The 14,022-nt window shown below is 38.4% G+C and overlaps 1 protein-coding gene across 5 annotated transcripts in view; it reads left to right on the top strand.

Moving 5' to 3' along the window:
* The window catches only part of NAALADL2 (N-acetylated alpha-linked acidic dipeptidase like 2), a 1,368,824-nt gene that overhangs the window by 1,322,881 nt on the left and 31,921 nt on the right, over positions 1-14,022 (top strand). For all 5 annotated transcript variants that reach the window (XM_057500065.1, XM_057500068.1, XM_057500075.1 and 2 more), the window contains one exon: positions 8,996-9,194. In XM_057500065.1, the coding sequence (XP_057356048.1) occupies positions 8,996-9,194 (199 nt within the window). The remainder of the gene's footprint in view (positions 1-8,995; positions 9,195-14,022) is intronic.

Raw genomic sequence — 14,022 nt, forward strand, 5'->3', positions numbered from 1 at the left:
GAACTGTCTGTTCAGTTCCTCTGCCCATTTTTTAATTGGGTTATTTGTTTTTTGTTTGTTGAGGCGTGTGAGCTCCTTATATATTCTGGACGTCAAGCCTTTATCGGATGTGTCATTTTCAAATATATTCTCCCATACTGTAGGGATCCTTCTTGTTCTATTGATGGTGTCTTTTGCTGTACAGAAGCTTTTCAGCTTAATATAGTCCCACTTACTCATTTTTGCTGTTGTTTTCCTTGCCCGGGGAGATATGTTCAAGAAGAGGTCACTCATGTTTATGTCTAAGAGGTTTTCGCCTATGTTTTCTTCCAAGAGTTTAATGGTTTCATGGCTTACATTCAGGTCTTTGATCCATTTTGAGTTTACTTTGTATATGGGGTTAGACAATGGTCCAGTTTCATTCTCCTACATGTAGCTCTCCAGTTTTGCCAGCACCACCTGTTGAAGAGACTGTCATTTCGCCATTGTATGTCCATGGCTCCTTTATCAAATATTAATTGACCATATATGTCTGGGTTAATGTCTGGATTCTCTAGTCTGTTCCATTGGTCTGTGGCTCTGCTCTTGTGCGAGTACCAAATTGTCTTGATTACTATGGCTTTATAGTAGAGCTTGAAGTTGGGGAGTGAGATCCCCCCTACTTTATTCTTCTTTCTCAGGATTGCTTTGGCTATTCGGGGTCTTTTGTGTTTCCATATGAATTTTTGAATTATTTGTTCCAGTTCATTGAAGAATGTTGCTGGTAGTTTCATAGGGATTGCATCAAATCTGTATATTGCTTTGGGCAGGATGGCCATTTTGACGATATTAATTCTTCCTAGCCACGAGCATGGGATGAGTTTCCATCTGTTAGTGTCCCCTTTAATTTCTCTTAAGAGTGACTTGTAGTTTTCAGAGTATAAGTCTTTCACTTCTTTGGTTAGGTTTATTCCTAGGTATTTTATTTTTTTTGATGCAATTGTGAATGAAGTTGTTTTCCTGATTTCTCTCTCTGTTGGTTCATTGTTAGTATATAGGAAAGCCACAGATTTCTGTGTGTTGATTTTGTATCCTGCAACTTTGCTGTATTCCGATATCAGTTCTAGTAGTTTTGGGGTGGAGTCTTTAGGGTTTTTTATGTACAGTATCATGTCATCTGCAAATAGTGACAGTTTAACTTCTTCTTTACCAATCTGGATTCCTTGTATTTCTTTATTTTGTCTGATTGCCGTGGCTAGGACCTCCAGTACTATGTTAAATAACAGTGGAGAGAGTGGGCATCCCTGTCTAGTTCCCGATCTCAGAGGAAATGCTTTCAGCTTCTCGCTGTTCAATATAATGTTGGCTGTGGGTTTATCATAGATGGCCTTTATTATGCTGAGGTACTTGCCCTCTATTCCCATTTTGCTGAGAGTTTTTAACATGAATGGATGTTGAACTTTGTCAAATGCTTTTTCAGCATCTATGGAGATGATCATGTGGTTTTTGTCTTTCTTTTTGTTGATGTGGTGGATGATGTTGATGGACTTTCGAATGTTGTACCATCCTTGCATCCCTGGGATGAATCCCACTTGGTCATGGTGTATGATCCTTTTGATGTATTTTTGAATTCGGTTTGCTAATATTTTGTTGAGTATTTTTGCATCTACGTTCATCAGGGATATTGGTCTGTAGTTTTCTTTTTTGGTGGGGTCTTTGCCTGGTTTTGGTATTAGGGTGATGTTAGCTTCATAGAATGAGTTTGGGAGTATCCCCTCCTCCTCTATTTTTTGGAAAACTTTAAGGAGAATGGGTATTATGTCTTCCCTGTATGTCTGATAAAATTCCGAGGTAAATCCATCTGGCCCGGGGGTTTTGTTCTTTGGTAGTTTTTTGATTACCTCTTCAATTTCGTTGCTGGTAATTGGTCTGTTTAGATTTTCTGTTTCTTCCTGGGTCAATCTTGGAAGGTTATATTTTTCTAGGAAGCTGTCCATTTCTCCTAGGTTTCCCAGCTTGTTAGCATATAGGTTTTCATAGTATTCTCCAATAATTCTTTGCATTTCCGTGGGGTCCGTCGTGATTTTTCCTTTCTCGTTTCTGATACTGTTGATTTGTGTTGACTCTCTTTTCTTCTTAATAAGTCTGGCTAGAGGCTTATCTATTTTGTTTATTTTCTCGAAGAACCAGCTCTTGGTTTCATTGATTTTTGCTATTGTTTTATTCTTCTCAATTTTATTTATTTCTTCTCTGATCTTTATTATGTCCCTCCTTCTGCTGACCTTAGGCCTCATCTGTTCTTCTTTTTCCAATTTCGATAATTGTGACATTAGACCATTCATTTGGGATTGCTCTTCCTTTTTTAAATATGCTTGGATTGCTATATACTTTCCTCTTAAGACTGCTTTTGCTGTGTCCCACAGAAGTTGGGGCTTAGTGTTGTTGTTGTCATTTGTTTCCATATATTGCTGGATCTCCATTTTGATTTGGTCATTGATCCATTGATTATTTAGGAGCGTGTTGTTAAGCCTCCATGTGTTTGTGAGCCTCTTTGCTTTCTTTGTACAGTTTATTTCTAGTTTTATGCCTTTGTGGTCTGAAAAGTTGGTTGGTAGGATTTCAATCTTTTGGAATTTTCTGAGGCTCTTTTTGTGGCCTAGTATGTAGTCTATTCTGGAGAATGTTCCATGTGCACTTGAGAAGAATGTATATCCCGCTGCTTTTTGATGTAGAGTTCTATAGATGTCTATTAGGTCCATCTGTTCTACTGTGTTGTTCAGTGCTTCCGTGTCCTTACTTAATTTCTGCCCAGTCGATCTATCCTTTGGGGTGAGTGGTGTGTTGAAGTCTCCTAGAATGAATGCATTGCAGTCTATATCCCCCTTTAGTTCTATTAGTATTTGTTTCACATATGCTGGTGCTCCTGTGTTGGGTGCATATATATTTAGAATGGTTATATCCTCTTGTTTGACTGAGCCCTTTAACATTATGTAGTATCCTTCTTTATCTCTTGTTACTTTCTTTGTTTTGAAGTCTATTTTGTCTGATATTAGTACTGCAACCCCTGCTTTCTTCTCACTGTTGTTTGCTTGAAATATGTTTTTCCCTCCCGTGACTTTTAGTCTGTACATGTCTTTGGGTTTGAGGTGAGTTTCTTGTAAGCAGCATATAGATGGGTCTTGCTTTTTTATCCATTCTGTTACTCTGTGTCTTTTGATTGGTGCATTCAACCCATTAACATTTAGGGTGACTATTGAAAGATATGTACTTATTGCCATTGCAGGCTTTAAATTCGTGGTTACCAAAGGTTCAAGGTTAGCCTCTTTAGTATCTTACTGCCTAACTTAGCTCGCTTATTGAGCTGTTATATACACTACCTGGAGATTCTTTTCTTCTCTCCCTTCTTGTTCCTCCTCCTCGATTCTTCATATGTTGGGTGTTTTGTGCTGTGCTCTTTCTAGGAGTGCTCCCATCTAGAGCAGTCCCTGTAAGATGTTCTGTAGAGGTGGTTTGTGGAAAGCAAATTCCCTCAGCTTGTTTGTCTGGGAATTGTTTAAGCCCACCGTCATATTTGAATGATAGTCGTGCTGGATACAGTATCCTTGGTTCAAGGCCCTTCTGTTTCATTGTATTAAATATATCATGCCATTCTCTTCTGGCCTGTAGGGTTTCTGTTGAGAAATCTGACGTTAGCCTGATGGGTTTCCCTTTATAGGTGACCTTTTTCTCTCTAGCTGCCTTTAACACTCTTTCCTTGTCCTTGATCTTTGCCATTTTAATTATTATGTGTCTTGGTGTTGCCCTTCTTGGATCCTTTCTGTTGGGGGTTCTGTGTATTTCCGTGGTCTGTTCGATTACTTCCTCCCCCTGTGTGGGGAAGTTTTCAGCAATTATTTCTTCTAAGATACTTTCCATCTCTTTTCCTCTCTCTTCTTCTTCTGGGACCCCTATAATACGGATATTGTTCCTTTTGGATTGGTCACACAGTTCTCGTAATATTGTTTCATTCCTGGAGATCCTTTTGTCTCTCTCTATGTCAGCTTCTATGCGTTCCTGTTCTCTGATTTCAATTCCATCAATGGCCTCTTGCATTCTATCCATTCTGCTTATAAACCCTTCCAGAGTTTGTTTCATTTCTGCGATCTCCTTTCTGGCATCTGTGATCTCCTTCCGGACTTCATCCCATTTCTCTTGCGTATTTCTCTGCATCTCTGTCAGCATGTTTATGATTCTTATTTTGAATTCTTTTTCAGGGAGACTGGTTAGGTCTGTCTCCTTGTCTGGTGTTGTCTCTGTGATCTTTGTCTGCCTGTAGCTTTGCCTTTTCATGGTGATAGGAATAGTCTGCAGAACTGGGACCAGTGACGGCTGGAAGGACTTCCTTTCTTCGTGGTTTGTGGCCCTCCTCTCCTGGGAGAACAGCGACCTCTAGTGGCTTGTGCTGTGCAGCTGCACGCAGACAGGTTTTCTGCTTCCTGCCAGGCTGCTATGGAGTTAATCTCCGCTGTTGCTGTGGGCGTGGCCTGGCTCGGGCAGCTACTCCAAAATGGTGGAGTCGCGTTGGAGCAGGAGCGGCTGGGAGGCTATTTATCTCCGTAAGGGGCCTCCCTGCTCCCTGCAGCCCAGGGGTTAGGGTGCCCAGAGATCCCGGATTCCCTACCTCTGGATTAAGTGACCCGCCCTGCCCCTTTAAGACTTCCAAAAAGCACCCGCCAAAACAAAACAACGCCCACCAAAAAAAAAAGAAAAAAAAATTTTTTTAATTAAAAAAAAAAAAAAATTTTTAATTAAAAAAAAAAAAAAGTGGTCGTTCATTTTTCTTTATTCTGCGGTGCCAGCCTCAGGCCTCTGCTCACCGGTCTTTCTGCCCTGTTTCCCTAGTATTGGGGTCCCTATCCCTTTAAGACTGCCAAAAAGCGCTCGCCAAAACAAAACAGCAAAAAAGCAAAAAAAAAAAATGGTCGCGCGCTTTTCTTATGCCCTCTGTCGCCCAGCCTCCAGTGCCTGCTCACTGTTCTTGCTGCCCTGTTTTCCTAGTATCAAGCGCCCTGCACTCTGGCCCGGATGGCTGGGGCTGGGTGTTCGGCAGTCCTGGGCTCCGTCTCCCTCCCGCTCTGCCTGCTCTTCTCCCTCCGGGAGCTGGGGGGGAGGGGCGCTCGGCTCCCGCGGGGCCGGGGCTTGTATCTTACCCCCTTCGCGAGGCGCTGGGTTCTCTCAGGTGCGGATGTGGTCTGGATATTGTCCTGTGTCCTCTGGTCTTTATTCTAGGAAGGGTTGTCTTTGTTATATTTTCATAGATATATGTTGTTTTGGGAGGAGATTTCCACTGCTCTACTCACGCCGCCATCTTCTGCCCCTCCTCGCATAGATATTTATAATGGTTATGTCCTTTTGTTGGACTGACCCCTTTATCACATAATGTCTTTCTTTGTCTCATTACTTTCTTTGTTTTGAAGTCTGTTTTGTCTGATACAAGTACTGCAACTCCTGCTTTTTTCTCCCTTTTATTTGCATGAAATATCATTTTCTATCCCTTCACTTTTAGTCTGTATGTATTTGGGTTTCAAATGAGTCTCTTGTAGGCAGCATATGGATAAGTGTTTTTTTTTTATCCATTCTGTGACTCTATGTCTCTTGATTGTGCATTCAGTCCATTTACATTTAGGGTGAGCATCAATAGATATGTACTTACTGGCTTCAGATTCTTGGTTACCAGAGTTTCAATGGCAGCTTCTTTACTATCTAACAGTCTAACTTAACTTGCTTATTACACTATTTCAAACACAATCTAAAGGTTCTTTATTTTTTCTCCTCTATTTTTCTTCCTACTCCACTCTGTATATTTTAGGTGACATATTCTCTATTCTTTGTGTATTCCTTGTCTGACTTTGTGGGTAGTTGATTTCATTTTGCATTTGCTTAGTAAATAATTGGTCTACTTCTTTTACTGTGGTTTTATTTTCACTGGAGACAGCTATTTAGCCTTAGTAGCACTTCCACCTAGAGCAGTCCCTCCAAAATACACTGTAGAGATGGTTTGTAGGAGGTAAATTTCCTCAACTTTTGCTTATTTGGAAATTGTTTAATCCCTGCTTCAAATTTAAAAGATAACCTTTCCACGTAGAGTATTTTTGCTTTGAGGCCCTTCTATTTCATTGTGTTAAATTTATCATACCACTCCCTTCTGGCCTGTAAGATTTCTGCTAAGTCTGATGATAGCCTAATGGGTTTTCCTTTGCATGTGGTCTTTTTTATCTCTCTGGCTGCTTTTAAAAGTCTGTCCTTGTCCTTGATCCTTGTCATTTTAATTATTATATGTCTTGGTGTTGTCTTCCTGGGGTCCCTTTTGTTGGTAGATCTGTTCACCTCCATGGCCTGAGAGACTATTTCCTGCCCCAGATTGGGGAATTTTTCAGTAATTATTTCCTCAAAGAGATTATCTATCCCTTTCTCTCTCTCTTCTTCTTCTGTTATCCCTATAATTTGAATATTCTTCCTTTTGGATTAGCTGCACTATTCTTTTTTTTATTATTTCATTCCAAGAGATCCTTTTTTCTCTCTGTGCCTCAGCTTTTTTGTATTCCTGTTCTCTAATTTATATTTCATTTACTGGATTCTCTGTCTCCTCTAATCTGCTTTTAAATCCCACCATTGTATGTTTCATTTCAGATACTATGTTTTTTAAAGTTTCTATCCTTTTCTTTAAGTCCTCCCTGAGATGTTGAATGTTTTTCCATGAGCATGTTTATGACTTTTATTTTGAAATCTTTATCAAGAAGATTGGTGATTTCAGTTTCATTGAGGGTTTTGGGTTTGTGAAAGATTATTTTGCTCTTTCATATCTCTAATAATTATTAGAGAATAATAACTTTGTGTAGGTGGCACCCACTAGTGCCCAGATGCTCTGCTCTCTGGAGCTGCTCTGCACCTGGAGCAATGGTGGGGGTTGCAGGTGAGAGGCAGTAGTGCCTACCAGGAGGAAAGAGCTCTTTCCTGCTTTCTTGGTGTAGTGCCTGCATCCACTGCCTGGGCCTGTGGGCCAAGCACACAGGGAGGAGCCTCTGAGTTATGCCCTTGTAGCTGCCATAGGTGGGGTTGCCCTCCAGCTGACCTGGCACAATGACATGGGCAGCAGATTTTGATCTGGTGCTGGTTGTGAAGAAGGAATGGCAGTCTGCATGTCACAGTGCGGGCCTTGGTGCTGCATTGCCAGCCAGATGGATGGAGCACCTGAAGCTCCCGAACTTTCTCAACCTTCTGGGCTGAGTGTGCCAGGATAATTTTGTCCACCTGTCCTTTCTTCTGAGCTGCAAGTTCAGTGTAATCCTTACCTCTTTAGCAACCCTCTCACCATTGGGAAGTCTTTCAATGTGCCCACCTTTCTTTTGTTCCTGAGTGGCCGGTTGTGGGTACCTGTTCTCCATAAGTGGCTGGAATCTCAGTCTCTCCAAGTATTCTACCTATCTTTGCTTTCCTACCCCACTAATCTCCAGAGCACCATGTAATGTGGGTTTGTGTTCCCAGAGCATATCTCTAGCAGTAGATGTTTAGCAGTCCTGGGCTTCTACTCCCTCCCTGCTCTGTTTCTCTTCCTTCTGCCAGTGAGTTGGGATAGAGGGAGGGCTTGAGTCCTGCCAGATTGTGACTTTGCTACTTTACTCTTTTCTGTGAGGTCTTCTCTTTTCCCCAGATTTAGGCCATCTGTTGCAATCTTCTTTCTGGTCACTTTTTCAGGATTAGTTGTATTTGCTGTATTTTTGTGTTATATATGGTTTTGGGAGGAGGTTTCTGCCTCACTTCTCATGCCTCCATCTTTTTCCACCTCCTATAACATCATTTCAATTTTTAAGCAAATATTTTACTTCCTCTACAGCACCTCACAGCCAGTGTTCTTGTGCTGCCTCCTCTTGTATCAATGCCATTTCATTCTTGAATGAATCCATAGCAGTTCACAGCTCGTGTTCTCATTCCATCATTTCTTGTGTCTCTTTCGGAACCATGTTCTGCTCATCTTTAGACTTTATTAATACTGTGAGAAATAGCCAATCCACAGCTCCCACTGCTTCACGGGCACTCTGTTTCTCAAAGGACCTCCTTATTATATGAAGGGCCACCTCTGCTGCCTCAGGTGTCACTCCCACCTGCCTCTAGTGCTTGGATGGGGCCCAGCACTATATAAAACAAGCTACCTCAGACCCCATGCCCACTGGGGTCACTCAACTGTCTCCTCATTCATAGAGGCATCCTACTGAAGCACCCTCCCATAAGAACAGCCTGTTCTGTTCCTCAGTCAACAATGAATCCTGCCATCATCTCCAATTGTCTTGTAATTGGGTTCTAGCCCCTGGGCTAGTTCACTATGGATTCAGTGAGACTGAAGAATGACTATGGAACATTCTTGGGATAAAATGGTTTCTTACCTGGCTTGTTCTCCTGGTGAAAGGCTGAGCATTAGATTTACATTTGCATCCGACAGTCTGCAGGTCTGTAATCCTCCTTTATCTCTTCCTCCACCCAGAACACTGGACAGAGCTCTTTATATTGTGACTTCAGTCAATAATAACTTACTGCCTACAGGTGTGGAAGTATTAACCTAGCAATAGGCTAATTACATCATCAAATATTTTAGGGTCAGGTGAGGATCCTTGGTCATAGGAACTTCAATTCTTCCCACACTCATCTTAATTCATTCTCAGTTTTTAGCAAATGAACATGACAGTAAAGGTTTGGTGACTATTAAATGAGATAATTATGGAAAGTACTCAACACAGTGCCTGGAACACAGCAGTCTCTCAGCAATCAGTACCTATTTATTAGTACTATTATTAGTAGTAGTAATTATTATCAGTAGTGTTAGTAATAAATTTTAATACTTTTCATAGAATATAGTAATTTTAGACAAGTATTTTTGGCAGAATGAATACATTATAAAAGTTTAATTGATGCTGAATCTTCCTTTTGACATCATGATTATAAAATGTATATTTTTCTCTTTACAGAATGTTTCTTCTGAAATGTGCTCATTTATTTTCACCAGGTGATCAAGCCAACACACATCAGCTGTTAGTTCTGGCCTCACACCTTCGGGAGAGTGCTGAACTCTTTCAGTCAGATGAGATGCGTCCTGCTAATGATCCCAAGGAAAGAGCTCCCATCCGGGTCCGAATGTTGAATGATATTCTCCAAGACATGGAGAAAAACTTCCTGGTACAGCAAGTGCCACCAGGTTTTTATAGGTAAGCTATGTGTTTCTAAATTTACATTTTTGTGTCCCTCAATTAAAATTTCAGAATATGTGCCTTCTGTGAACCTAACTCTATTTTTTTAAAGTAAAACAGTTGTTTCATCTACAACTCGGGGAATATTCTCTTCCTCCAAAGAAATGTTCAAATGAATAGATATAGGAAAAAGGGAACTTGATTTAGCAGTATCATATAGAAAGTGACTAAGAATTGTTTTTTGACATTAATGTCAATATGAATCAAATGTGATATGGCTACTGAAAAATTAGTTGAAATTATAGGTTGTATTAGGAGAAATATACTTTCTTGAAGAAATCAGGATAGCCAGGCAGAGAGAGACAAATACCATATAATTTCACTTATATGTGGAATATAAATAAAGATAAACAAAACAAAACAAATGAACAAAACAGAAATAGACTCATAACACCAAAACGTGACTGGTAGTTACCATATTGCATCTTCCTTTTGTGGGTGGGGTTGGGGTGGGTGGGTGAAGCAGGTGGCAGGCATAAAGAGTCATAATATCTCAATAATAATATAGATTAGTCACAGGGATGAAAGTATGGCATAGAGAATATAGTCAGTAATTCTGTAACATCATTCTATGTTGACAGATAGTAACCACACTACTTGAAGTGAACATTTAATAATGTAGATTATTGTTGAATCACTATGTTGCATACTTGAAACCAATATGAGATTATATAACAACTATACCTCAGTAAAAAAATTAAATTAAAAACATATAACCAAAAAAAAATCTTTTAAATAAAAAAATAAATCAAGAGAGAAGCCCATGCTAGTCTATCCTTATAAGACTGCGTGTACAGCATTGTATTTAATTCTAGAAACCACATTTCAAGAGGGACTTAAATAAGTTTAATATTCAGGAGAGATTGGGATTTAGATGGATCTTGACACAATCAGGGGATTAGAGACATATGGCTAGAAATTTGCAAGGCTTCTGAAAACATTTTAATAATTTTAACAAATATTTTAATAAAACAACTTTCATATGAAACAGTGATTCAATTTATGCTCTTAGAGGTTGAGATAGGTGACACATGGTTTTCCTTTTGAGGTTCTTGATATAGTAGAAATTTAGTAGGGATATAAAATATAAATACACTTTTCTGTGTATTAGATACAAATATAATATAAAATAAATAATAATAGGTGCATCTAAATGAATATAATAATTAATTATATATGTGTATATATGTCCTGTGTGTGTGTGTGTATATATATATATGTATGTGAGTATGTAATTTTTATATATGTATGTGGGCATACATATTTAATATATATTTGTATATAAATGTATTTTATACATATATATGCATACATATGTATATGTATACACACATACACACGTATACACACACACACACACACACACACACACACACACACATATATATATATATATATATATATATATATATATATATGACTAGTCCACAGTTTATCATAAGAAAAGGCACAAAGTGAAGAGGTGTTGGAGATAAAGAGATCCAGGAAGATTATTCTCATTCTTAATGGCCCAGAACTTTCATTCATTAAGGACCTCAAATTTAGACTTGATACTATATTATATATATATGTATAGTGTATGTATGTATCCACACACACATACTATATATGCTGGTATAACAAAGGAACTGGATATAACTAGGACTGAATATTGAAGCATGGGGATAGAAATCTTAATTACATAGAAGAAGGAAGTTTCTAGTAAATAGTGTTCTTAAGACTAAACCTGATGCTTTTACAGGGTGGTGAACTCACTGTCACTGCAAGTATGAACTCACAGACTGAGTAACCCTAAGCACCTGAATATTGGCACTACATGAGGTTTAAGGTGACTTTTGGTATCAAAGTTCTGTGATCTGACAACCCACTTGATTTCTCTGCAACCTTAATTTCTGCATCTATAGAATGACATGATGGGATGAGACCCTTGAAAATAAGAACCCTTTTCTCCTTTGGAAATTTGGTGGTATTCAATTTATAATTTTAAACTCAAAATTCACATTTAAAATCCTTATTTTACATTATTTATTTTAACACTATGACTCTGTATTATGACACTTTGGGATACATTCATCTATGACAACAGGTATTTTTAAGGCACTCTGTGTGCCCCATGTACTTGTAAGCACCAGAGACACAGCAGTTGCCTCAAGTTAGAAACACCTGCCCTGATGAGATGATATTCCAGTGGTGAGGATGAGGAAACAGAATGAACAAGGTAATGAAGTAAAATACAGTATACTACATATATATATATATATATATATATATATATATAATAGCTGCTAAGGAGAAAAATTAAGCCACATTATTAAATCTAGCATTATTAAAAAGTCTTATTCAGATTAGGTGAATTATATTTTTAGAATACAAAATTTTTTTCACTGTTAATTATGAGAAATTCATAAATGAATAGGACTCATACATTAGGAACATAATTTTGTATATCATGACTTAGTAAACTTTTTTCTCACTTGCCTTGGCACTTGCAATAGATATAGAATAACTCTCTTTGTTCTGATATGTGTCCATTGCACTTTCCAGTACCCCTTCAATAATATTTATGGACTCAATTTATTTTACCATGCATTTTGAGTAGAAAAGTGAGTATTTGTGTTACCCTGACTTAACAATGATTATTAAGAAAGTGACTGTTTTTCCTGTAAGTAATGTGATTACAGCATTCCTTGTATTTCAGTGCACAAGCCTCAAAATGTTGATTATGGTAATGTTCCAACTCATATAACAAACGTTAGGATTGAAAGCTATGGTTCAATATTTTGGCATTATTTTAAACTATCACTATAGTTACTGAAGGAATACACATGTGCCATTCTTCTCCTTGCCTCTGTTAATTCATCTATATGCCATGGTGCAAATAGATTAAATAGCTTCATTTTGATTTATTGACTGACCTTTATCTCAGACTGTCATGAGTTTTTACTTCCTTTCTGAAATATATAACAAATCTTCCTACTTCATCTTATTTTCTTGGTAGAGAATTCTCATTTCTAAATCTTCTTGATGTAACAATTTCAAATTATAATAGATTTTCTCATCTCAAACATAAGCTCATCCTTTGTAGGGGGAGGAAACAAAGTAAAGAAATGGGTGTGATAGGATGATATGCAGTTTAAGAAAATAGAAAAATTATTTATTTATAATGATAACTATATGGAGAAAAGATAAAATTGTTAATTTTATTATACAAAGAACATTTGGTGAGCAAAGTTTTTTAAATGTTAAACAACCTTTAGAGATGTTATTCATGTAAGAATTTCACTCTTCAGTCTGGTGATGTTATGACAATTCTCATCAAATATACAAGGAGGAAGTAAAAAAAATGATTTGCTTTTTAAGAAATTTGTTGACAGAATCTCACTGTGTAAAGCTAAATATTGCATTTGAAATTTGGATCATGTCCCAAAGGATACTGCCTCAACCAAAGTGTCACTAAACACTGAAATATATTATCTTTGGAATATATGAAAGATTTTTCTCCCATAATTTGGCATCAGAAAATTCAATGATTTCAAATCCTTTGATGTTGCATGTAAAACTGACTGTCTTTCTCATAAATAAACCCTCACTGAACATTGCTCTGTGCAAGAATACTGATGGAAACTGACAATGTAAGATCCCCACCTTCCAGGAGTTTAATGTAATGCAAGAGGTAAAATATATAAATCCTAAATCAAATACATTTTCAGAATATTTATGCAAAGTAGTCTCTGAATGCTACAGGTAAGAAGTGCTGTTGGGATTCAGTGAAGAGAAAAATTATTATCTGTGAAGTCAAGAAAGACTGTAGGGAAAGGGAGAAATTTATCTGGGCTTGAGGGTATGATAAAATGCCCATTAAGTTAGATAGTGCTATAGACTGAATGTTTGTGTTCCCCCAAAATGTAATGTTGAAACCTAATCCCCAATGTGATGATATTTGAAGGTGAGCTCCAGGAGATGTTTAATTTGTTAGGGCAGGACCCTCATGAATGGAATTAGTGTTCTTAATAAAGAGACTTCGGAGAGGTGCCTTGCTGCTTCTGCCAGGTGAAGCCAGGATGTCGTGGACTAGGAAGCAGGCCTTAAGCAGACACCAAACCTGTTGGCACCTTGATCTTATATACTCGCTACCCTCCAGAACTGTGAGCAATAAGTTTGTGCTGTTGATAAGACACTCAGCCCATAGTATTCTGGTATGGCCCAAACTAAAATGGGAGCGTGCCAGAGGATAGTAAAGAAAGACACAAAGGAGACTTAACTTGTGTGTGATATACAGCGGTGTGGAGAACAAGAAGTGAAATGGTTTGATTGGTTTTTAGGCATATGATTTTGGAGAGGTAGGAAGGATTCACACTGTGGAGTCTCTTACATTTTCTATTGAAATGTTTGGGCTCTGTTTTTCACAAGAAAAGCCATGAAGAAATTGGTGTCAGTAGGAAGATTGACCTGATGCTCTGGATGGGGTGAGCTGGAGCTGGGAGAGAACGGGAAACTCTGGGAAGACTGGGTGAGTGAGAAAGGCATGGAGGGCTGAGAGCGTGATTTGGACTATTGGTGTTGGGAATGAAAAGCATAGGGATGATTTGGAAAGTGGTGTTAAGGAAGAACTGGGTGAATTTAGGGGTCAAGAGGCTGTGGTTATCTTATTTCAGCTGGTTTCTAGGATCCCTCTGGGACCAGGCAGGGCAGGGAAGAGTAGCAGAAAGAGCCTCTTCTCTGTCCAAGACTGGAATATCTGAAGATGAGGTCTCGGGGCATCAAGACCTCATGTTTTATGGTTGGA

Source organism: Manis pentadactyla, chromosome 1 (assembly GCF_030020395.1).
Source record: "Manis pentadactyla isolate mManPen7 chromosome 1, mManPen7.hap1, whole genome shotgun sequence".
Classification (NCBI taxonomy): Eukaryota; Metazoa; Chordata; class Mammalia; order Pholidota; family Manidae; genus Manis; species Manis pentadactyla.